This window comes from Haliotis rufescens, unplaced genomic scaffold, assembly GCF_023055435.1.
Source record: "Haliotis rufescens isolate VD_foot unplaced genomic scaffold, xgHalRufe1.0.p SCAF_40, whole genome shotgun sequence".
Lineage (NCBI taxonomy): Eukaryota > Metazoa > Mollusca > Gastropoda > Lepetellida > Haliotidae > Haliotis > Haliotis rufescens.
Window position 1 is genome coordinate 144,084 of NW_025964113.1, and position 26,569 is coordinate 170,652.

At 40.9% G+C, this 26,569-nt stretch overlaps 1 protein-coding gene across 2 annotated transcripts in view; it reads right to left on the reverse strand.

Moving 5' to 3' along the window:
- Positions 1 to 26,569, reverse strand: part of LOC124140324 — a 237,584-nt gene that overhangs the window by 34,035 nt on the left and 176,980 nt on the right. For both annotated transcript variants that reach the window (XM_048382708.1, XM_048382709.1), the window contains 6 exons: positions 20,816 to 21,008; positions 18,278 to 18,511; positions 9,634 to 9,767; positions 6,033 to 6,226; positions 5,433 to 5,557; positions 2,769 to 2,885 (listed from right to left, as the gene is read on the reverse strand). In XM_048382708.1, the coding sequence (XP_048238665.1) occupies positions 2,769 to 2,885; positions 5,433 to 5,557; positions 6,033 to 6,226; positions 9,634 to 9,767; positions 18,278 to 18,511; positions 20,816 to 21,008 (997 nt within the window). The remainder of the gene's footprint in view (positions 1 to 2,768; positions 2,886 to 5,432; positions 5,558 to 6,032; positions 6,227 to 9,633; positions 9,768 to 18,277; positions 18,512 to 20,815; positions 21,009 to 26,569) is intronic.

The following is a 26,569-nucleotide window of genomic DNA, read 5'->3' on the forward strand; positions in this document are numbered from 1 at the left end:
ATTACAATGGTAAATCATCATGTCTAGTGTTGTTAAATCACAAATTTCACATCTTCATTGACCAAGTATGTTATCTTTTGTTTGTTCCACTGAAGCGATACGATTAGTTTTTGACTGTGGTTAATACTTTGAAATATCGGTGTTGCTGCCAGGAGAAAAGCAGCAGGCGTCCCAATGTATCAATTACAACCAAAAGCGTGGCACTGACCATTAACGGTACTCTACTGATGAGGCCTGTCTCTCGATATATGGTCTCTGATTGGGTGGAACAATAATTTGAAGTTTCAGCTTAAATGCTACAGTTTCTGAAGAAATGATGTATTCAGTGCGATGAAATGGAATTTCAAAGATCTTAGAAGCATGGTCAATGTGCAAATGTCATATACAAAGGTTTAAATTTTAAATATTACGAAAAACAGAAAATATGTGCTAAACTTCACTACTAACTACACACATATGAAATATCATCACATTTTAAATGAAATTGGCTGAAATTGGCCATAGTGAGTGAGTTAAGATTTATAGTCACATCGGCAGCATTTCTGCCATATCATGGCTACAACAATTTAGACATTAATAAGAAATATATTTTAGACTTTTTAAAAACCTGTCAACAAAGGACAGTAAAATAACTAGAGTATCACAGACATATGTAAAGCTAGCATGCAACCATAAATAGATACTACTACACAGAACAATACATCATAAAACTGGAAACTGAAAGAAGTTTCAGCCTTCAATATTGTCAGAATGCAAAGCTCTTATCAAGGTCAAATCAGGGTCAAAATTCAAAATATTGCAAAAGTGGAACATGTATGTTTAGTTTCACTTATAACAAAATATGACCGAGTAATGGCCATAAATAGCTTTTTAAAATGGTTGACACTTCTGACATATTGAGAATCAGATTCAAGACTCTTGAACAAACTCAGGTGTCATCATTGGTTTCGAACAAGTATGTCAAGTTTCAGTTTAATGGTCCAGTGGTTTCTGAGGAGAAGATGTCTATGCCAGTTGCCGGATGCCAGACAAGAAGGCTGTGTCATAACCTCACTTGACTTTCAGTTAGGTGAGCTAAATACTGTTTCTTAAAACAACCATGTCAGTGAAGGATACTCTGATACTCTGCATTATTTTTTAACAACCCCACTGGTTTGGAATAGATCCCCAGCACTCTATTGCTTACTGAAGAAGGTGGCTCAATTGAATTGGGTGGTCACACTCGGTGATGTGTGTTATTGCAGCTGAAGGCGTTTGATTATAACAACCACTGGTTCACCTTGAATAGACCTGATTATTTACAGGCTGCTGTATAAACAGCTAAAATATTAATATTAACTAACAAACACAACATAAGAAAACATTATTTTTTGTAAGCTACATTCCATGTTTTAAATATCATCAAGCAATTATACAGTACATATAAAAGTAACTGGAACCCAATGGTCAAAATAGCTTCTGAAAGGTTGCCATACCATTCTTTGGATGGAGACATATGAAAATATACTTTATCCGGTTTTAAAAATGATCATTGTAAAACCTAATATGGATATTGGATGGTGTTTTCAAAACCTAAGTATTATAATGATAAACCCATAAGTTTTCTTGATCTTGTAAGGAACCTACTTTATCAAAGGCTAAATTGGTAATAGGTTTATAAGAAAGCGAGCTTTAAAATGCTGAAAATAAAACAATCCAAATTTCAGTATTCCAAACAATTTGAACAATACATTTCAAACATCTTGGTCTGTAAGTGGAGTTCCAAAATGGATATTAAAATTATACAACCTACTGTCTAGATTTTCTTGATGCTTGTGACAATTGTTACAAAAAGCTATTTTGGGTCAAAAACATACCCACATCAGTGGACATTCAGTAGAGTTATTGCTTTCTATCAGGCATACGTTGAACATCTGACAATCTCATCCAAAACTATTCTTTCTCCTTTACCGGTACATCAAAACTAACTAAAATCACCCTTTTGTTTGCCGTGAACATCTGAGGGTTAAGATTATGTCCATCAAAGGGCAGAATGGTACAAAAAGTGCTTAAGGCCCTATTTCCTAATCACATTATCTACACAGCTACAGGATCTATCTCAAAATGGCTGATATAGAAAGAAAACTTAAATTTGGAAGGAGATGACTTGAACAATCCTAAAATTGCATCCTTGGGATCATCAATGCCATTTTAATCTTTACATCTTCTTTTGTGCTGGAGGTGAAGCTTTTATAACAAATCCACCAACTGATGAACACTACTGATGATAATGTTTCACCAGACAAGCTTTTAATTATTATGTTTGGAAGAATGTACCATGAATTAAACCAGGGGGAACATGAGAATGCATTACTAAACATCCATGTATACAATATATCCAATAATGCTTCCACAAAAAGAATAAGAAAACATGTCAGACATAAAATTGCAATACAATTACAGTACAGTAAAATAGTCATTAAACATATTGACATTGATCATTCAGCAAAATGAAATGTCAGAAAAAGGGGAAAATATTATCCAGACAAACAAATTGTAACAAGTTAATCATATGACTCACAGAACACAGGACACAAGCACTAATGGCAGAAGTGTGCTGTCATTGTCTACAAGGGATGAAGCTGTTTGCTGGTCATGGTGTATTGAACAAACTTTGAACGTATAATCACATGTCACTTATTGTCACTTGTCAAAGTTCATAGCCTTTGAAATTGAAGATTCTCAAAAAAACATGAAACTTTATAAAGCAATAGCATATTGTTACCCACCCGTGGGGCAAGAGCAATTGTAGTTATTGAGTGAGGGAGCACTGCACTCAGCCTTGTTCTTGCATGTACCCGCCTTACAGTGGTGCACCTGCACTTCACAGCCCTTGCCCGTGTAGTCTGAAAGTAGATTAGTTTAGGATAAAAGTATATTCAAAGGTTCAAATATCAACCTTGTTTTTATATCTATCCCAAACGAAATAACTTTAACCTGCAAAACACCAAAATATCATCCTGTCAGTCTCTCAGAAGGCCATGGTGTAACAAAACATAGTGGCAAGGGAAATGTTATCAATGCATATAAAACTATCACATCTATCAAAACTTGTTGGAAGGTTCTGTAGCTCAGTTGCAAGCCATGTGAAATAATTTCATTTAGTGCTTCTCACTAAATGGGTTTATTGAAACCATAATGCACCTCTTTGTTTACCTCCTAACATCATTTCCTCTTACAATCTCCCGCCACTTATGTCATAATTCTACTTCTTATGACGTCATCAAACTTTCTCTTGCGTCATCACCATCATCCGTTAGTTCTGTCAAAATTTTCTGTACCCAGTTTTGTACAGCAATTCTCAACTTTTGGCTCCCACCCACCCTACCCCTAGCCTGCCACATTCATATTCTCTCTAATCAATCTTGTGTACATATATGGCTCAGGGCAAACTATACTAGCCACATAAAGAAACTGTGCACGGAGAAAATATAGATATAAGGGCACACCGTCCATATGTGAAAGATAGGTTTGAACACAGCAATTATTGGAGACATTCAAACGCTCATGCACGTGCCATGCGATATGACGTCATTGATGGGGGCCTATGGACGTGCAATGTGTTACTGCACACGCATCCTGTGCAGCTGTACACAGCATGTGCAACTCAAAATTCGCTGTCACTTTGGAAAGCATGATCTGTGGTCATTCAAAAATTCAAAACTTCTTAGGCGCAGACACAAGCATATCACAAGCAAATCATGCCAAGATTGACAGCTGCACAGCGTCATGAAGCCATTGGAATGATCCGAGCAGGAATGAGGCAACAACAGGTGGCAACACATTTCCAATGCCATAGTAACACGATATCGGCATTGGTGAGGCGTTATCAGAACACAAATGACGTTGCCGACCACCCACGTTCAGGACGTCCCCGAGTAACGACGCCAAGACAGGACAGATGGATTCGAGTTACACATCTCTGACACAGGTTCCAAACGGCAGTAACGACGTCCCAGACAATTCCTGGACTGCGCCGTATCCATCCCAACACTGTCAGGAATCGTTTATGTCAGTACGGGATTCGACCACGACGCCCTGCCATACGTCCCATCCTGACACACCGTCATCGAGTCAACCGTCTAAGATGGTGTCGAAATCATGTTTGCCAACCTCGAATATGGTGGAGAAATGTTGTCTTTACAGATGAATCGAGGTTCAACATTTCCCACAGTGACGGGCGCCAACGTGTCTACCGGCGTTTGGGAGAACGTTATGCACGCAACTGTATAGTGGAGAGGAATCGTTTTGGAGGTGGCTCTGTGATGATTTGGGGTGGGATAACAGCACGGCACCGAACCCCTTTGGTGGTTGTTCAGGGCAATCTCACCGGTGTTGGCTCCAGAGATCAGATTCTGAGGCCTGTGGTCATTCCTTTCCTGCAACGTCATGGCCCGGGATTGACATTTCAACAGGACAACACTAGTCCTCACACGGCTAGGGTCGCAATTGATTCCTTCACCATAACAATGTCATGTTACTGCAATGGCCTGCAAATTCTCCAGACCTCTTCCCAATAGAGCATGTGTGGGATGAAATGGAGCGCCGTCTGCGTCGTCTTCCACATCCTCCAGATAACGTCCGTGACTTGGCACAGGATTTGAGGAGGATATGGCAGGCCATTCCCCAGGCCTTCCATGCCCATTTGGTGGACTCCATGCCTCGCCGATGCACTGCTGTGATTCACGCACAGGGTGGTCATACCCGTTATTGACTTTGTGACTTTGTCGTTTGACCCCTTACTCCATTTTGATCTTCTGACGTCATCGTAACAGATGTTGTTCAGGTCCCGTTGACATTTTCTTATGGTCCGATCATTCAGCTGCTACAGCGTCTGCATCATTTTGTTCTTGCTGTGTTGTATTTCAATCCAGAATATATTTTCTCCGTGCACAGTTTCTTTATGTGGCTAGTATATGTATATTGCTTATTTATTCAATAAATGTTATAGGTGGGCATGGTTCTTGTGGGCTACAAATGTAAATACTTACTTAATCACCAAGTAATCATCAAAATTATCAGGCCCCTGCTCTTCAGCGGGAATCTGTTCAGTCCCTCTGCTTCTCGGCAGATGGGAACCTTTAGGGTTAACTTAATTTATGTCTGCTTTTCAGCAGAAACTTTAATAGTATTTTGCTGCTGGCAAAATAGTTGCCCATTGCTGCTGCTGCTGCTGCTGCTGCTGCTGCTGCTTGCTGGTAACTCAAGTTGCCAAATATAAGTCCTGCACACCTATGACCTTGAACCCAACATATGCCTTTCTTATTTCTCTTGCCTTGTCAACTTTGACAAGGCAGGTTACTTTGCATGGGGTGTTTCAATAATATTATTTATATTTAAAGAATTTTCATAATTTTTCATGAGAAGCATGAGTAATATCTGTTTATACTTACTCTGTCCACAGGCACAGGTGGTGACCCCGGCTGATTCGGAGCACATTCCATTGACACATGGGTTGGCATTAGCGCATATGCTGGGAGCAAACTGACATTTCTGACCATAGGTGTTGGCCTTGCATCTGGAAGGGATAACAATGTCAAAAACATCTACAACTGTCCAAAAACAATTCTGTCCCCAGAAATACTTTTGTAATTATTTGGTTAACAGATACTTCAGTGGTGAAAATAAAAATAAGAATATAATTTTAAGGACTTCTGAAAAGAACTATGAAGTGATCTTAATGTCACTAGTGTTGTAATTCCTATGCTAGGGCACATGCCACAGGGTTATCCCTGACCCATCAATGTATCCATTGAAATACATATTGAACAGTTTTGAAGGTATCCTATGAAACAAAACAGTTAACAGGCAAAATTGTCAGACCATGGCTTAAACCTGCACGATATGACATTGACAAGTTATACAATTACCTATTTTGAATACCCACAAAATATTTTAAACTTGACATAAGAACATCTCTGAACAGCCCTAGTGTTTTACTTTTATCAAGAGACAAAAGTTTCACAAATGACACAAACTAGTGCATGATGTACCTGCAGAAGTAGTTGGAGAAGATGTCAAAGCAGTTTGCATTGTTTATACAAGGGGAGGAACTGCAGGGGGTAACGAGCCTCTCGCAGCGTTTTCCTGTCCACCCGGGCTTACATCCGCAAGTGAAGTCGTTGATGCCATCAGTGCAGACGCCATTGTGGAGACAGGGGCTGCTGGCACACTCATCAATGTTGTTCTGAGAACATGTTATTATTGGAAGATAATATAGGCTAAAAAAAATATATTCTTGGTTCTCAGGCACTACCGCATCATCACAAAGTCCGCCGCATGTTTTGTTTGTATTTCCATTTTCAACAAAAAAAATCCTTAAATATTCCGCGTCTCGAACACACGACCCCGAAAGTGAAACGCTACAATACTTTAAAACAATGCGATACAATATAATATGCAGTTACTTCCCTTTTCATGTGCACTGCTTTACTACGCATCTCGTGTGTTATCATGGTTATAGTCATGGCGGCATGGGGTTTGCTTTGCTGTTGGCAAATTTGGTCAATGAAAACATTAAATTTGCGATAAAACATCACAAGACATGATAAATTATAAATTCAATGGTATTTGTGCAGTGTATGCCGGACAAAGTTTCACACGCAGAGGCTAAGACTTACAATTACATGTGTATTTGTCATAGCTGTCAACCCCTGGATGTCTAAATGAGTGAGAAACCAGGGTGCAGAGGCTGCAAGCCCCGCTGGGGCCAGGGCTAAGCCCTGGTGGGGGGACGCAGGGGGCAAACCCCACTGGCGAAAACTGGGTTTGAATGATTTTAAGACCATTTTAATGGCCTTAGAGAGCATGTATTCTGAAAAATTATATTTTTATCTACATGTTATATGAATGCAGGAGAATTTCCCAACCTTGCGTGTGAGCGTGACATAGGTGATAAATGCGTGAGACTCACGCGAGATGCGTGAGAGTTGACAGGTATGATTTGTCTCGTAAAATAAGCGGGCAATGCTACTTTATATACCCCGTCTATAAAGCGAATCGGAATGAGGCACATCACCAGTGCATACAAAGTCCCTACATTTGCATTAAAAACGTGTTTGTCTTCCACATAAAAAATTACTACGTATCCCTTCAGCGAATACAGGAAAACGAACAGATTATAACAATTAAACTTGGCCAATACAAATATAAAATTTGAGATAAAACATCACTACACATGATGATTTACCGATTAAATTGTATTTCCTGTTCTGATTGGCATTGTTTCATATGCAGAGATTAAGAATACTGTGTGTCTTGTCTCATAAACCAAGCCGGAAACTACCGGTGATTCGGTCAAAAATTACCCAATAATAAAACTATAAAGAATTTTGATACAATGAGCGGAAGTATTGTATCTGAAACTATTATTATATCACAAATAATTTATTCCAATATCATGGTAGTTGCAGCTTTACTATATACATGTGAAATAAATTAATAACCATAAGCGTAGCACTTTGGTTCTGCTGATCACAATTGCCGCATATTCTTTTGTGTGGAAGAATTTGACCAATCACCGTTGATGCTCCAGCGCCAAAAAAACTTTATGTTGACATAATAGTCAAACTACAACAAATATGACTTTCTGGATTTAATATATGGCATTTATGATATATATATATCCATTCTCTATCCACTAAAGTTCGATTCAAGGCGTCAATAGCCGCTAGCGGTAATATGACCGTGTTTGCTGAAAATAATGGTGAGTTGTGCGACTTTCCGATCACTTCACATACGATTTCGCCTAAATGAATTGAAACAATATTGAATGAAATGTTGAATAAAAATTAATAAAATAGATTACAAATATAAATCCAGAAATATTATGAACTCTTTTTACAACAAGACAGTGTAATTACATGATTAAATTGAGTACTTCAGCACAAATACATGGTATTTCCGGTGTTACTTGCTCACACTTGTCACATTCTTTTTTTTTCAGACATATATACTAGCCACATAAAGAAACTGTGCACGGAGAAAATATATTCTGGATTGAAATACAACACAGCAAGAACAAAATGATGCAGACGCTGTAGCAGCTGAATGATCAGACCATAAGAAAATGTCAACGGGACCTGAACAACATCTGTTACGATGACGTCAGAAGATCAAAATGGAGTAGGGGGTCAAACGACAAAGTCACAAAGTCAATAACGGGTATGACCACCCTGTGCGTGAATCACAGCAGTGCATCGGCGAGGCATGGAGTCCACCAAATTGGCATGGAAGGCCTAGGGAATGGCCTGCCATATCCTCCTCAAATCCTGTGCCAAGTCACGGACGTTATCTGGAGGATGTGGAAGACGACGCAGACGGCGCTCCATTTCATCCCACACATGCTCTATTGGGGAGAGGTCTGGAGAATTTGCAGGCCATTGCAGTAACATGACATTGTTATGGTGAAGGAAATCCATTGCGACCCTAGCCGTGTGAGGACGAGTGTTGTCCTGTTGAAATGTCAATCCCGGGCCATGACGTTGCAGGAAAGGAATGACCACAGGCCTCAGAATCTGATCTCTGTAGCCAACACCGGTGAGATTGCCCTGGACAACCACCAAAGGGGTTCGGTGCCGTGCTGTTATCCCATCTGCAAATCATCACAGAGCCACCTCCAAAACGATTCCTCTCCACAATACAGTTGCGTGCATAACGTTCTCCCAAACGCCGGTAGACACGTTGGCGCCCGTCACTGTGGGAAATGTTGAACCTCGATTCATCTGTAAAGACAACATTTCTCCACCTTATGGTTGGCGAACATGATTTCGACACCATCTTAGACGGTTGACTCGATGACGGTGTGTCAGGATGGGACGTATGGCAGGGCATCGTGGTCGAATCCCGTACTGACGTAAACGATTCCTGACAGTGTTGGGATGGATACGGCGCAGTCCAGGAATTGTCTGGGACGTCGTTACTGCCGTTTGGAACCTGTGTCGGAGATGTGTAACTCGAATCCATCTGTCCTGTCTTGGCGTCGTTACTTGGGGACGTCCTGAACGTGGGTGGTCGGCAACGTCATTTGTGTTCTGATAACGCCTCACCATTGCCGATATCGTGTTACTATGGCATTGGAAATGTGTTGCCACCTGTTGTTGCCTCATTCCCGCTCGGATCATTCCAATGGCTTCATGACGCTGTGCAGCTGTCAATCTTGGCATGATTTGCTTGTGATATGCTTGTGTCTGCGCCTGAGAAGTTTTGAATTTTTGAATGACCACAGATCATGCTTTCCAAAGTGACAGCGAATTTTGAGTTGCACATGCTGTGTACAGCTGCACAGGATGCGCGTGCAGTAACACATTGCACGTCCATAGGCCCCCATCAATGACGTCATATCGCATGGCACGTGCATGAGCGTTTGAATGTCTCCAATAATTGCTGTGTTCAAACCTATATTTCATATATGGACGGTGTGCCCTTATATCTATATTTTCTCCCTGCACAGTTTCTTTATGTGGCTAGTATATGTTCAGTGTTTGAATTTAATATTTTTTTTGTCAAGATAAATATTGCATAAATGTTTTCATTTAATTTGTAATGCAGTTTAAATATCCTTTATTAACAAGTGAGAAAAATGAAAGTACATACACTGCAGACGGGGTTGTCATATCCTGGCTTGCAGTCACAGTATGGACTGGTGTGGATGTTGGCGCACTGCCGGCTGCCGGTACTGTTACAGGGATTTGGGTTACAGAAGTTGATAGTTCCAGCACAAGTAGACCCTGGGTTAGAGAGGAGAAAAACTAGTAAAATCTAGAAAAAATTATATTTGTATACTTTTCCTGCATTACTCGTGGCAGAAATGAAGCTGTGATTGGTCCAGCTGATGAGAAGAAAGATGTTGTTCCATTCCAGAAGCAGGACTGCGAGTCATCAGCTGCCATGTCAAAACAGAAGTGGTGACATCCTGGAACTTTCATATTACTATTGGTCACACGTAAATTGTCTGAAGTTATTGTGGGGAGGCAAATCTGTGATGGGTGGGACCTTAGACATAGTAATGCAGGATAATTATACAAATATAAAAAATATCTAGATTTTACTAGATTTTTTAACTTATCCTGCCTTACATCTAATGCATCTGAATCCGACGGTATGGAGGCGGGGATACAATAAGATGTGTACTCAGTAACAGTCTTACGACTAGTCGTGTCAGACGCACTGCTCCAGTTCTTCTGGGCACATCGGTAACTGATCAACCAATTCTGCCCACAGAAAGGTAACGAGAGCATGAGTACGTCAGGGTAAACAAACAGTAAGAGACAATTGCGTGTGCTAGGGTCTAAAAACGGGATTACCAAGGTGAGGCAAGGCGAGGTGAAATGTGGTTTAACATTGAGTCCAAGATTATTGCACTAATATAGCAACGTGCATGCATGTGTGTGTGTGTGTGTGTGTGTGTGTGTGTGTGGTTCCTTGTACTAGTCTGGTCTGATGCTGCTTCATAATGCTAGCCCATGCCCCTGAGATACCATGCTGCAGTTTTACATGAATATCCCACTCAGACACAGTATACTGACTCCGAGCCAACCAGTCCTTGTTTTAGCCCCTTAATGCCAAGTGCCAGGAAGGGTAACAACAAGTACCATCTTTCAATGTCTTTTGGAACCCCAGACCTTCCACTCTCTGGGCGGACACTCTACCACAAGACTACGGAGGCGGTCCTGGATTTCCAAGCAATGACTGTGTAAAAGCAGGGAAATGTATGTAATTATCATGACTTAAGATTGCGGCGAGTGCGGCGAGTGCGGCGAGTGCGACTCATGCTCATGGTTGTTAACCAGGCGCTTATAACATTCGGGGCCTTTGTGTGGTTTTCAAAAGGTTTTGTGAAAGACGTGTGGATGACATTTTCCATCAGTGACCAAAATGATGTCCAGTGCAATTCCCTATTTTGACTTGTACTGAGAGTTCGCGTGTCTTTTAGGGTGAAGAATTTTGAAGCTTTGCATGTGTTTGTGGCAGGTGGCACCGGTGTGGATTGGTGCGCTGACCTTTTCGCGAGTACTTGGTGTCATCACTGTTTGATGATGATGCATGGACACATGCTTATGATGTGGTCTGAATTGTGCAGTCGACTCTGCTTTTGACAGGGATGTCTTACAATTATGGGAAGGGTTTTGTTGCTTTCTTAACTGCTAAACATGAGAGATAATGTCAGTGTATAGTCATGAAACATCAAATGCATGTCAATTTCTCATTGCCTTATCATGAGGTATCAATGTTTGAACAATCATCAAACAATAGTTCTCATTGTTAATAATTCTAATTACATCTCTATTACATCTCTGCTATGAATCCTGTATTTTTGCTTCAGTCACACTCACTAAAATTTTCAGTTTTTCAACACTTGTCCTCTTCACTGTCAATTACACCTAACTAGATGTCGCCGAGTAGTCTCGTAACTATGTAAGCTATGACGTCGTTATGGTGGCACCCTCACTTTTTCCCCACATCTTACTACTAGAGGTAGATGAATTGGAGAAGTGGGAGGGAGTACATCGGATGTAATAGAGGTAGTATTCTTAGAATTAATAACAATGATAACTTACGAAATCTCTACCTCTATTACATCTCTGCCAGAATATACCAGAGGGACCCTGTGGGATTTGCCTATAGTAACTACCTGTGTAACTGACAGCAATTCTCTTCTGTAAACCATTATTTACTGATTCTAATCCTAACTTGAGACAATTTCCTCTGAAATTCCCCCTGAGGACTTGAAAATCAGAAATGTGTCAAGAATCAGTCAAATATGTGATATCTTCACTAGAATTAACATTATAATTGCTGATCTTGATCGTAATGATGATGTAATTTCTAATCTATTTCTGATTAATGATGTCATTTCTTGTTAAATTTGGATTTGTTACCCTAAAACCAGTGCTGACGGCACTTCCGGTGCTGACATCACTTCTGGTTGTGACGTCACTTCCAGTTATGTTCTCACTTCCAATGCTGACGTCACTTCCGGTCTAATTGAGACAGTTGATACTCAAGGTGCTTCTAATCCATCCTATACCTAATAGACTCACCCTCTGATGCTGCAGGTGTTGGATCCTATTTTTTTGATAGAAGGGGGGGAAAAACTACTGGTGGATGATAGATTGCGCCGCGACAACCGGACCAAGGGAATATATGCCCTCTAAGTCCGGTTGCACATCACGCAAGTAAAAGCTGGTGAAGGTGTTTTGTGAGGCCCATTGACAGCTAGAAACTACTTGTTCTACTGAGACTGATGTCCATGAAGCAAGACTTGTGGCTAGGGCTCTGATTTCATGAGCTGAGCAGAATCCGAAACGTGGTGTGGAATTATGGGCCTGTGTATAATTTGATGCAACAGTGGCTTTTAGCCGGCTATTGTAACCTTCGTGATGTTCTTGTTGGATTTAGTCTTACAAGATAAAAAGAGTCTCCTTCGATGGCGTCTATGTGGGATGTAATATCCAGTTATGTATGACTGTTTAATAATCTCATACCAACTTTGACTGGAATAGGCCCAATAGTTTTTTAGATATTGTAGTAAACAGCGGTACCTTAAATTATCTTACAGACTATAGCTGATCTTGGTAATCCTGGTGAATAGCCAAGGGCCTATTACAATTCCGAATGGTAAGACTTGGAATTTGTAGCGTCGGCCGTTGATTGCGAGGCGTAGATATTTCCTAGACGATGGGTGTATCGGGACGTAAAGATAGGCATCTTGTAAATCTAGGATGATAAGCCAGTCTCCTGTCTTCAAAGTCGACTGTAACTTCCATATGGATTCAAGCTGAAATTTTGTCGAAGGGACCAGATATCTTTTGTTGAGGGTCTTTAGGTCAATTATCATCCTCATTTCGGTTGTGTTCTCCTTGGGGAATAAGAATCCAGTGGAACTGTTTGTACTTATATGTCATGAACAACTATAAAAAACACTAGAAACAATGAAGCTTATTGTAACAATTAAATTGACACTTATATTTAATGCAGGCCATAATGACACATACAAATGTGAAACGAGCCCGAAATGATATCAACATGGGCCAACAGGCATGCTTCTTTCATACACTGGTTTCAAAACAAGAAGTGTGGAATATCGGATCTTGAATGTCTGCATATAGGGCTTGCACCACTGGTGCCTTGTACTACAGATTTGTTGGACAATTTTAACAAGGTGTCTAGCAAGGTGGGTCGCCCTGGTCTTGGAGCATAGGTAACCATTCCAGTTATCTGATAACGTGGATGAAGTCTCCCAATGACAATTTGTGTAATGGTTATACACAACGTTGACGTCGACTTTGACAGATTTGGGGATTGACAACAGATTTACCACAATTTTCCATGCCCATTCCACAGTTCATCAGGGTACTCTAACTATAAATATGGGGTGCATCACACATGCTTGTACTATGGAATGCAAAATCGAGCAATAGATTGCATTTGCGTCAATACATTTCTCAGCCCATTGTAAACACCTGCACAAGGTGTTGTTAACTATATCCCATTTACATTATGCTACATAAAACCATTCAGTCGTTGTGCTGAAACAAACCAAGAAACATAAAGGCTGGCATGCCACAGGGGTCTGTGCTTGGTGTATTACATTATATTGTTTATATATGTAAATGACATTGCTGACAAAATACCTTTTGCTGATAATACATCGATTTACATGTGTATTTGAAAATTTCATAAGCATGAATTTAGCAATATTGACTGAATAGGCGAAATTCTGGCTCATAACATACAATCCCCCCAAAACTAAATCTGTTTTATTCTCTCGCAGAGAACACATTGGAGGTTCATCTATTTTTCAACGGAAAAGAAATATGCTCTGTAAATAGTCATAAGCACATTGGGTGCTTTATTTGAAGACAGTTGAAAAAAGAAGGCATCCCCATGGGCACCAAATGTGCCCACCTTCTTGCGGATCTGAACTTTTGAGGTACAATTGAACATGCTCTTTCCACCAATATTTCAAAAGTGTCATAAGACTCTTGCTCAAAATTGTTTGATCTAGGGCATAACATTCAAGGCCTCAGGAAAGCTTTCAAAACATTTTATGGAAGACATGGGGAGGATATTTCCAAATTTGACGCATCAGTGGCAGAAATGATGTCCAATGCAGTTCCCAATTTGACTTGTACCATATGTTCTTGTGTTGTTTTAGGTGAATAATTGACTTGCCTTTGCATGTGTTTCTCATGGATGTCACCAGTGGGGCAGGATGTGTCCACTGTTTCACGAACATCATTACTATTTTATAGTGATTCATAAAGACATGCTCATGATATAGTAGGTAATATGCAATCCACACAGCTTTTTCCACACATTCATCTGAACACCCCCCAGCATCTCTATGGTTACAACCAACAACTGAGTCAGAATTATGTGCTCTGTGCAAGATAACCTTCCATGACCTGACCACATGTGTCTCTCTGCCAACTAATTTTCCTTCGTGAAGCTATGAGGCTAGAGGAGCTGAGATGCGGGGAAGGTTGGGTTGGCATATCACGTGTGAGATAGGATAAGTATATAAATATATACAATTTATGCTAAAATTTCCAAATTTTTAAACTTAACCTATCTCTCACTTTGCATTTAACCCCATGGTTGGATGGTGGGCCTGTGTAGACTACAATCGTGAGATGTATACAGGAGGAAGCTGGATGAACTTGTGAATGGGTTAAACACACGGTCAGTCGGTGTTGACAATCCGATACGTTACTCAAACAAAACAGGCTGAAATCGGGAATACATGTGTTTTCACGTATACCATCATTCATAGAACATCGCCTAGCTTTAACGCATAGACAAAACAGCTGACGACTTAAATGGACCCTGGTCTTTTCTCACAGACAATAGGGTGCGACTGGTCGGCATCTCTTTTAATGATAGATCCACATTCCAGTGCATGAGCCAAACCAGGACGTGAAGAGGATTGATCGACAATATCAATAAGAGGATCTTTGAACCAATATTTGAGGCAGAGGTTAGTGGAATAAAGGTTCCGGACACTATTCCAATTTTTGTAACGTATGGGCCAATGGCGAATTTTATGTTGGAGACTAAATAGTCTCTTTAGGTATTAATCCACCCTGAACAATCAACAAAACATTCAACACCAAGGTTAACCTTTAAACATTTATTATGTATATACAATTGTAAGAAAGAGTGAGAATCACATGAACATTTTTATATGCGCTTGTTGGGCTGTGATTGTTGTTGTGCGAAGATCAAAGGGCCGAACTTGTATAGACCTTGTACATCTGTGACTGAGATGTCAGGAAGGTAGTGAGAAGCTGTATCGGACTTCCCACTGTAGGAGAGGAAATGTCACGTGCACAACAGTATTTCTCGAATGCTATCCACATGTGGTTGTAAAGCCGTGTGGTATATGAATGTTGAGCTGCAGTAATAGTCTTCGGTACCCACTCAGAGTAACCTTCAGGGATAAGGGACTTCTGCAAATGTGCCAGACGCATAGAAGGAGTGTTGCAAGGGCCATATGAAGCCTATGAGAGTGCAGCTGAAGTGTGGAGTGGTAGAGGATTCAACTGTCAGTTGGCAAGTATTAGCAAGGTGCCGGGGAACCAGTTGCGTGTTGGCCAATATGGCGTGACCAAAGTCAGAGATAAGGTGACTGGTGAAGAATGCCTGTCTGGGGAAAGACATTTGCATTGAGGCCCTCCAACGGGATCGATAGTGCAGTGATCCCGAGCCTGTGGGTCGGGGATTGGGGACACGAGTCAGGATGAGTCTCGATTTTATTGATATGTTGTCAATGATCCCCAGTGGACCAACAACCTCGTACCTGAAGATCGCAAAAATGTGTTCCCAACACACGGTTTATGCATCTACGAACAGATAAAGTGATGGGACGAACAGCCTCAATGAGACTTCTCCACAAACGCTCGATTCAACTAAGCACCTTTGTATATGTGGGCTGACATGGATCGGTAGGCGAACAGAGTACGTGAAGCCCATGGTTGTTGATAAAGTTTAACCTGACACTGATCTTCCCAAGAGCAATGCTGGAGGATACCACGACAGCAAAAGGCTGTCACAGAACCAGAGTGATGGGCGAGCAAGTCTAGAATGTTTGTAAGTTTATCCTTGACAAGAAGTACAACTCCTCTGACAAAGGCATCATCCTGAGAGTGATGGGAGAGGGAAGTGCCCAAGAATATCGATGACACAAGTGGTAAAATGAAGACGGTCGCTTCTGGGAGACTGTCAATCTCAGGGTAAGTTACCATGGCCGACATCCCATGAGTGCTAGTATCCTCCAGGATGAAATGAGGTCTATGAAGCCTGTCATGTAAACTGCAAAAAGAAGCAAAGGTTGTATCCAGGTTAGGGGAGATATCCAACAATACTGGTAGGGGAGGGAGCGTAATGTTGGTGGAGCTGCCTGATGGCACTGCAAATCCTGTGAGTCAATCCACAGTCAAAGCTGTACACTATAGCTGTAATTTGTCTGCAATCCAATCTGTCCGCAATCCAATGAGGTCTTCAGCTGATGTATCTGGTGAAGTAGGGTCAACTGATGCCAAGACCAAACCAACAAGTCAGGTAGGGGCTATTTGAGAGGAGGCTGGAGCTTGCTCCGAACCTGAGGATTGATGAGAAACCTGAACAGAGCACCTGGTTGAAGGATTGAAAAGAGAGTTCAACATCCTGCTGCTGATCCCGATGATCCAAGCTTTTAGGTAAGATGGGAGTATGAGACTGTGAAGGGATCAAACTGGGACAAATTCAATCTGGTGAATTCCGTGTGACTTCTGGAGTGGTGACGTGCCTGATATAAGTCTGGTGGAGGATTATCATTGTCGAACAGTTTGCAGATGCAAAGCAGGGAGTGAGCTGTAACTTCCCCACTAGTGATGGTAATCTACGACGAGGGACTGATCTCAGTAATAGGAAGAACATCTCAAGGGGAAACGAGCTGAAGAGTGCCCCCTAAGTCGAAATGAAACTTCATTTCGTGAGAGAATTCAAACAATCCCTGTTGCTCTGGAGAGTGCCGACCATAGGAGTGGTGTGATGACTGTGGTCCGAGGTACGTCTAGTGTTTGAGCGAGAGCATCGGTCCGATCCTTAGAGCGGGATCCTGATCTTTAGACACTGATTGTTGATCCAGCGTGGCTTCCTTCTGACGATCCTGAGAGAGACGATTGGGAGCATCTTGATGAGACGTACACCCGTAGAAGGGACGGTCACATTGTCGTTCCTCCAATGATTGTGCAAACATGATGAATCAAAGAGCAGGATCTTGAACGGAGGAGCGTTGTTAGGAGCATTCTCCAAACTTGAAGTCAGGGTTTACTCAGGAATGGTGAGTAACACAGACCAAACGTCGGCTTGAAGAGGAGACTGAGGAGCAATTGTGAGATTGGGAAAGGAAACGTCTGTTAATAACTGTTGGAGACAGTGTCATCTGTCATCGACAGTACAGGCTCTTCTGAATGAGTGGACGGCTTTCATTTTCTAAGACAACGATTTGCAAGAATCTTTAGGTTTACATCTGCATTCTAACATTCATCTGCAGCATCTCTGGATGTAGGCACGGAAAGGAATATCTTCTAAGGAATGACATTTTGCGCATCGAGATTCCAAAGTAGACTGGCCACAACATTTGCAATACATCCACACATGGTGGGAATTAGAAAGAGAATGAGCTTGTAGAGCACGAGAGCACGTAACTGACCCATAGAGATGCTGGGGTGTGTTCGGGCAAATGCTTTTGTTTTAGAAGCTGGAAACCGGATTCAAGCATGTTTCCATATTGGATCTAAGAATATATGCATAGTGTGAGATAGGAAAAGTTTAAAAATTTAGCCTTTTCACACAAAAAAACACCATGTGAGTATTAAGACATCGAGAGCCTACAAATTGATCCTTTAAAATGGCTGCATTCGGTGAGGTAGTGAGTCGACACTGTGATAGCATTAACAGCATATATGTCAGGCCTGTAATAGATGCCGGGTCAATGGCTTGCGCGAAAATTAATAGACACCCGAGCTGCTAATAGGGGAAACATGGTAATTTGATATTGGGTGTTATGGCAATGATGTTCTTGGACGTAACCGTGATTGGTTTGATGATACAACAACACATAACTGTATAACAACGAAGGCATTTCTTTTACATACAAACGGTTACGTTTATAAAACTCTTAGGGACAAGTTCTTAATTTCCTCATTGGAAACAAACAAAAATAAAAGTATAACAAAACATTATATGTTACCTTCATATCCCGTGGCGCATGTGCAGGTGAAGGTGTTAACACCATCTGTGCAGGTACCGCCATTCAAGCAGGGTTGGTTGGCACAGTTGTCCTGGTTTTTCTGGCAGAGAGAACCTCCATAACCAGGGGCACAGTCACACACAAAGGTCAGCCCAACCTCACGACAGCTGGCACCGTTCATGCATGGGGCACTGGCACAGTATGGGGGAATGCTGCATGTTTTCCCCTTGAATACTGAAACAGGGAAGAATGATGTTCATCTGAAGTAAGTGTGGTTGCTGGATTTAATATTGCTTGAATAGTCTCAGTTACATGTTTTGACTTCACAGTGCACTCTAACATAGTATGATGTCTATCCAACTTGGTGACGTCACAATAAGGCAGGCGTACGACACATACAAAAATAAGTCTTGTAGTGGCAGTAAAATGTACAAAACATTTAATTGTATAAAATAATTCAATTATTTCAGGCCATTTAATTTTGGTTTGAAAATAAAATAACTTTTTTTTATCTTTCTCAGTGCATCATTGTCACATTTGTAAAACGGGAATATCACAAAATTTGGTGTTTTATTCCTGGCATACTGATCAATGTGTTGACTGAGTGGGAAACACCGGCAAGAGGGGTTCTTTATTGTTGTCGGTGGACCCTCACTCTTGCTCTTAGGGTGTCACCAGTCCGGGGACGAAGACCCACCCAAACAATCATCACTCAAGACAGATCTTCAAACCAAGGGAGACAGCAGGGCCAAGGTCGCCAAAGAAGTCCAAACCACAATCATCGAGGCCAAGGACAAGCCCGTGATAACAGTTGAGGACATTTCCAAACTCAAAATGAAGATTAAATAAAAAGGACTATATTTTTGTTTTACTGACAGCGAGGTTCCCCCAGAGAGGGGAAACTCAACAATTACTATATATACTAAACAACAAAAGTTCCTGTGACACCAATGTTTTAGTGTATTTTTCAAACCAGTAAAGTTTGTTTTTCAATATTGTAGTACATGTATGGAATCAAGTCACAGAAACGCAACTGCTACAGAAAAGCATGCATTCCATGCAAAAGTTGACTTTTATGCAAGCCCCATGCATTTCACTACCATAGAATGAGTACAAAAACATGTGCGTTAACGGGATTCCCTATGCATTGTTTAGCATCATGCTGACAACAACCACTCAGAAAAACAACAAAATTACGCAATTATTCAACCTTACGAAATGCCATGCCTGTCCGAAAATGAGCGTCTGCGAGCCATTGGTATGCTTGAAGCAGGATCGAGTCAACATGATGTTGCAAGACAATTTAACGTCCACAGAAACACCATTTGGTGTTTATGGCAACGTTGGCAATAGGCGAATGCAGTCAGAGACCCTCCTCAGAGTGCGTAACCAATAATCAACAAGACAACTAGATTCGAACAACACACCTACGAAATCAATCCAGGCCAGCAATACTGACTGCAAGAAGCATCCCTGGCCTTCGACGAATGTCTTCACAAACCGTACGTCGCCGCCTCAGATGTGCAGGGATTGTCGCCAGAAGAAACGGTCTACAGCGTCTACGCTGGACGGCCATGCAGCAGGGAAAAGTTCTATTCACTGACGAGTCTTGTTTTCACCTCAGCCACAGCGATGGATGGATTCGAGTGTACCGATGTCGAGGTGAACGTTACGTTAATCATTGTGTCATGGAAGAAGATCGGTTCTGGGGTGGCAGCGTTATGGTATGGGGTGGGATTACAGCAAGACAGAGGACCCATTTGATAGTGGTAGAGGGAAATCTGAATGGAAAGTGCAAAACGGACGAGATCATCGACCCTGTTGTTCTACCGTTTTCCCGTCGTCATGGCCCAGGCATTACCTTTTAACATGACAACGCCCGGCCTCATATTGCTCGACTTGTTCAGGATTCTCTTCAACAAAACAACGTGATGTCATCCCGTGGCCGGCTTGCTCCCCTGATCTCTCACCAATCAAGCACATGTGGGATGAGATGGATCAGCGCCTTCAATGTCAACCGCGTTTTCCACAGACACTCCAGGAACTTCAAACCATGCTGCAGCAGATATGGACAGATATCCCACAGGACTTTGTGCGACGCCTGGTCCATTCCATGAGACGAAGATGTGTTGCTTGCATCGCAACCAGAGGTGGACACACACGCTATTGATTTGTAAATTTCATGTTATTTTATGAAATCACGCATTTTCTGAAGTCAGTATGGCAAATTAGACCATTTGAAGACTTACAGGAGTCTATTATCTGTTGCATACCTAAATTGTTTCAGATTTGGTAAAAAACATAACTTTGCATTAAATCTTATTCAATGTCACAGGAACTTTTGTTGCTCAGTATAGATAGTGTATTGAACTCAAGGTGTTTTGCTTCTGTGTATATAACAAATGACAGCGACAAAGTTTGATTTGTCTGTCCATTTGCATATTATATGAACAAAAGTTTAAAACGATAGTGCAAAGATATGATCACAACTGCACAAAGGGTAATTTTTTACAAATTCCACCAGAAGCAACGTCTTACCTCGACTTACTCCACATTTGAAACGAATTTCATTTTGGTTACAGGTGGTTCCAGCTGGTTGTTGGGTATTGTCACAGAGGAAGCCTTGGTCAAGTATACACCGACTTCCACCATTGGTTGAGGTCTTCTTGGTGGTGGCGTCCCGACATTGTATATCTATAGGGAAGCTACCTCCACAGATGTCCAGCTGCAGCTGAATGATGGAGAATTAGTATCATCAAAATATTACTTACATTTGTATACTTATCCTGCATTACTCCTTAATAACAAGAAGGAAAGCGCAACGGCGATGGTCCATGGTGATGTAATAAAGTTATTGTTCTGAGGTGCCACTTTTACTGACCAAGGTTGCTGTCATGTGACCTTGGTGAGGTCACCTTCTTCACATCACTGCCTGTCACTCTTGAAGAAAAACATACTTTTGAGGTTTCTGAAGGTTTCTTTTGAGGTTTCTGTGACGGGTGGGTCCTTAAATGTATTAATGCAGGATATATAAGTAAACAAATGTAAAAAATATTTAGATTTTACTAAATTTTTTACTTATCCTGCATTGCTCCATAATGCATCTCTATAGGACAGTTTGGAGACTGGTAAACCTTCAGAATACAGAAGCCTCAACAATTCTCACCCTGAAAAACACGACACAAGTTGGTCGATAAACTGTGAAGCAGAAACGTTCAGAAAAACGCCATTATTGTAGGGTTGTTCAAATATCAAAACGATTGAACATAGGAATTAAAAAGTTATTCCCCAGACATATTTTGTAATAAAGAAATTCATAGCTAATCAGCTAATTCTTTACGTACTACGTCATAGAGCAGAAGTTGACAAATAGAATTGTCTAATATTCTTCCACTAGCGGAATCTCAGCGACTGCACAGGGAAGTAGACTGGCTCTGTATAAGGTGAGTAACCTGCTGGGCTACAACCAGAGGGCCAAAACTTCGCATGCCTTGGATGTTCTCGAATGCCACATTGCGAAGGTAATGACTAGCCAAAACTGTGTCGGACCTTCAAACACTTCCTACCATGATTGTTCTAATAGAAAAGTTGATGTGTAAAGACATGGTAGAGGCTGATCTCATGAGAGTTATTCTCTCTCGGCGGATCCAGTTTGGCAATCTCGTAAGCCTGAAAGATGACTGCTTGTAACCATAGGGATATGGTGTCATGACTAACTTCAGTCATGGACGAACCATGCCTAGTCTTGGAACGACGGATGAAAACTTACAAGAGAAGTTCACCATCATCTTCAGCTCCCACAATAGTCAATATTGGTAGCATAATGAAGGAACGATTGAGTTGGCCTGGTAGTTGATTTTATGCAATAAAATCCCAACACTACCTTAGATGTACCACTACGTGTGTCCAATGCTCAAAGTGGACCTGGGTGATGTCGACGCATGTTGCTCGCTCACCCGTGCCGCTGTGGCTAATGTCAAGAGAAACCATTGTTTTCTTGGTGAGGTCATAAAATGAGGATGCATAGAGGGGCTGGAAGGTGAGCCCTCGCAAACCTTGCAATACCATGTTCAAGTCCCAAGCAGGTGGGCGGAACTTGGCCTTCTGATCCTCAAGCCTGAATGATCGTAGTAGGGCCTGTCATTCTGGAACCTTAGTCATCTTGCGATTTTACGGAACGGCCAACATTGAGTTAAGTGCAACCAAATATGTAGAAATGGTGCTACCTTTCAAGTGTCTTTGGGTACGCAAATGTAGGAGGTGGATTGTGGTGACGCAATCGTAGGGTCTTGATTTTTTGCTTTGCAAAAGTCTCAAATTTTTGCTGCCCGCACTGAGTAGCCCTTCACACTTTACACCTTTTTAAGATGAACCAAGTGTGCAGACGAAACCTGTCTGGGGTTGGATGAGGCAGTTTGCTGTGAGGATGGATGAGTAGGTTGGACCACTGTGGGAGGGGTAGTGGATCGTCTTCTGCCAGATTTCTGTGCTCGACAAATCACCCTCTTGCAGGCCACCAGGGCATGACCAAAGTCAGAGCAAGATATCTTGTCTCCTTGATCTTTTGTATCACCTTGGGAAGTAAGACTGGTGGTGGAAAAGCACACGCTTTTAGCCCTTCCCAAGGGATGCTGAATCCGTCCACCGCCCACGCCTGCGGATCTGGCAACGGGGAGACATACATCATGAGTTGGTGGTTTTGCCAAGTAGCAAACAGGTCGATGTTTGGTTGCCTGAACTTCTGAAGCAGTAACTGGAATGCTTCTGTGTGAAGTTTCCACTCGGTGGGAACTACCCTGTCTTGACGCGCTAAGGCATCAGCCAGTATGTTTCGACATCTGGGGATGTGCTGAACTATGAACTGTATCTGGAGACGATCCACTGGATGAAAAAACCTGAAAGTCTGTTGAAGCAGGGAGTGGGAGTGCGTTGTTCCCTGATTGTGCAGGCACCAGACCACAGTGCTGTTGTCTGAGGATATTGCGAGTTGGGTGGACTGTAGCTGATTCTACCAATGGGATATGGCCAGAATTAACGCTTCCAACTCCAAGTTGTTTATGTGCCACTTTCAATGAGCGCAGGACCATAGCCCTGAGCCTGTCTTGCCTTGCAAAGCCTCGTTCTAATCGTGGCAGATTAATCACTCGTGTGTAGATTTTTAGGTAACAACCGAACACAGTGGTTATTCCTTTTTCTCCCATAACAATACGCCGTAAAAAGTCGAGCTCGTAGTTGAAGATTTCCTGTGTTCAGAAACCACTTGGGATTCCCCCAGCCTCGTTTTCGAATATGCCCAGTAAGAAAACTGCACCATAAACAGATAAAAAGGATCTAGCGAAGACAACCCACACAAGTTTTCCCGTGACAGGTGAGGTGAGGTGAAATTGGGTTTAACGTTGCGTCCAAGATTATTGCACTTATATAGCGACGTGTCCCGTGACAGGCAAGCCACATGTTAGAATTCATGTTATGTTCTTTGTTAACTAATAAAAGTTGATGGGAGTAACGATTAATGTGATTTGATATTTGTTGATGGCTTTGGATTACTCGGCCCATATTTGCATTCGTCTCGCCGTGACTATCATTCTCAATGTGCAACACTAAATAGGCCCAGTTTTAGTGTATGTAAATATGTTATTTGTTTATTTGTCCGTTAGAAACTAATGTTATAAACCCAAATATGAGGAAATTAAATATTGTCTTTTTTTGTAACATGTTGTTAACGAAAAACAAGGGCCATAGGAACTGTCAGCAGGATTGATCAGGCTTGATTCTATTAATACCAACTCAGGCAACTGATCAGCTGATTGCTGCTAGGTAAATCTTCTCAACTCCATCAATGAATTGTAATATTTTTAAACAAATTTTACAGTGAATAATTTAATATGTAAAATGATGATTATTTCATGTCATCTTTTTTAAGTTTTTTGTTTTGTTCCTGAACATGGTGAGCACATGTGTTTGTATTATAGAAAAAAGAAAATATTTACTAATTCAGTGGACATTTTTTCTTTTGACCATAATATTTAACATCATAACACCAAGAATGTTACTAAATGAGTTATCTAATTTTCCCATATCTGTGAATGACACAATGTGAATTTGACAAGCACAATACTTTATTGTGTGTGAAACATAAATACATAGTACATATGTAAATAATATTCCATAGTTATTCAAATATTTACATTATTTTAATACCCTTGTAATATTATGCTGTTATTTTACTGCTACAGTTACATCCAAACTTTATTTTTATTTCATTTTATCAGATTAGAAATTAAGAATTACTGATCATAGGTAATTAAAATTTAACATGTTCTTCTTTTTACCATAATTAAAACAAGACTCATTATAAATATATATTTGAGTGACCTGACATTTGTGAATTGTTTGTAAAAAGTATTAAAATTAAAATTTGACATTGCTTACGTTGAGAAATGAGGTTAATGGTAAATGTCATAAGATGACCTCTTGTTGGTCGTTTCTTCATCATCCATAAATTTGAGTTTTTCTTTACTTACCAAGCTCTGAAAAGTTACACATTACACAATAGAATAATTTAAGGTCTCTGGTTAAAATAGCAACATAGCTTTCCACTCTCAGGCAGCCAATACGAAAAAAATAAACCACTGTAAACCTTGTAATGGGAAAACAATACAGAAAAATTACATTTCTTATTTTTTTCATATGTCCAGTTTATCATCCAAAGAAATGCTGAATAATTATCTTTAACATGAAGCTAGCTATGCATATTGGGGTTCTTTATCTGTTATGATAATACATGATTTCATCCTATCCAAAATACCAAATATATTTTAAGATGCATAAATGTAAATCATTATTGAAAAAAAAAAAAGATGTTTTTTTTTAAAGAAACTACCTAATAAGGTTGATTGGTACCCACCATCTTTATCTTCATCATTTTGTCTGCTCCCTTTAAGAAATCAAAATAGCTAAGAAAAAAGATAAATACATAGATCTAGGTACTTAAACTAAATACATTCAAGTTTAAATGTTTTTGTTTTGTTTTTAAAATAAATGAGTTTCTTAATTGGCCTGAAATAGTATGTTTAAATAATTGAAGTCTTCAAGTTAAAAAACCCAAAAACAAATAATTATAGACCAAAATGAATGAATTATAATGATCTGGATAAACTCCAACTGTTGAAGGGGGAAACAACTGCGGTGGTTGCAAAACATCTTGGTCGTGAGATGTTCGGTCTTGCAAAGGTTGATCGTTTAATGCATTAAAATTGAGTATGTCTTTTGATATAAATTATTTAAGGTGTTTATTTTCTTAAAATATGAAATATAAGCCTCGATTATTTTAATATAACTATAAAATATGTTTTTGACGCTGGGTTACACAAATGGTCAATCGGCTCTAGATCCACGCTTCGAAATATCGTGACATTTTTTATGTGGTTGATGGTTATTTTTAAAAAATACCAAAAACAATATGGTATGTTTAGCTATTTTATCAGTATTTTTACAAGAATTAATTAACTGTTTCATTAACTGTTTTATTTGTCTTGAAAACGCCCAGTAAAGAATCTACCGGAGTGGCTCACCTGGTCCCGTAATATCGAAGCGGTATCTCGCTTGGGTTACCGTCTTCTCATTCTGCAACTGAATCTGGTACACTGGGAAGCCAAAATTCTCTGATACATCTCCACATATCACATCCCTTCCTCCCCGACAAATTTTCTCTTGGTCACCATCTTTCGAAGATGGAAACATCGTCACTACGGTAATGTTTTGACAGCTGGGGATTTCCTGCACTGGACAACCTCGGGTATCCCCGATCCGAAAATAGTGCTGTCAATTATTTTTAGACAGCCAATCAAAACACAATGACACAGCTCTCCACTCTCAGCCAGCCAATCAGATTTCGTAAATAAAAATAAACCACTACGAATTAACCACTGCTGGCGATTGGAGATCAAGCTATGTTATGGGAGAAGGCCAAAATTTCGATGAGCGCAGGACCATAGCCCTGAGGCTGTCTGTCCTTGCCGGTGAGCACCCCACCCCTGAAGGGAGGCATCTACGAACAAGTGTAGACTCAGGGATACCCCGGATAAAGAGACTCAGACATTTGACTCTACTGTCCAGCAATTGAGGTAAGGCCTTAGTTGAGCCGGTAGAGTGATGGCCATGAGTGGATCCTGACGCCTGATGTAAGGGTTCAGGAATTGTTGAACTGGACGCAGTTGTAACCTGCCTCTGCTGGTTAGGTCCTGTGCAGAGGTGAGTAACCCCAGGGACACTTGCCATCGGTGAAGTGTG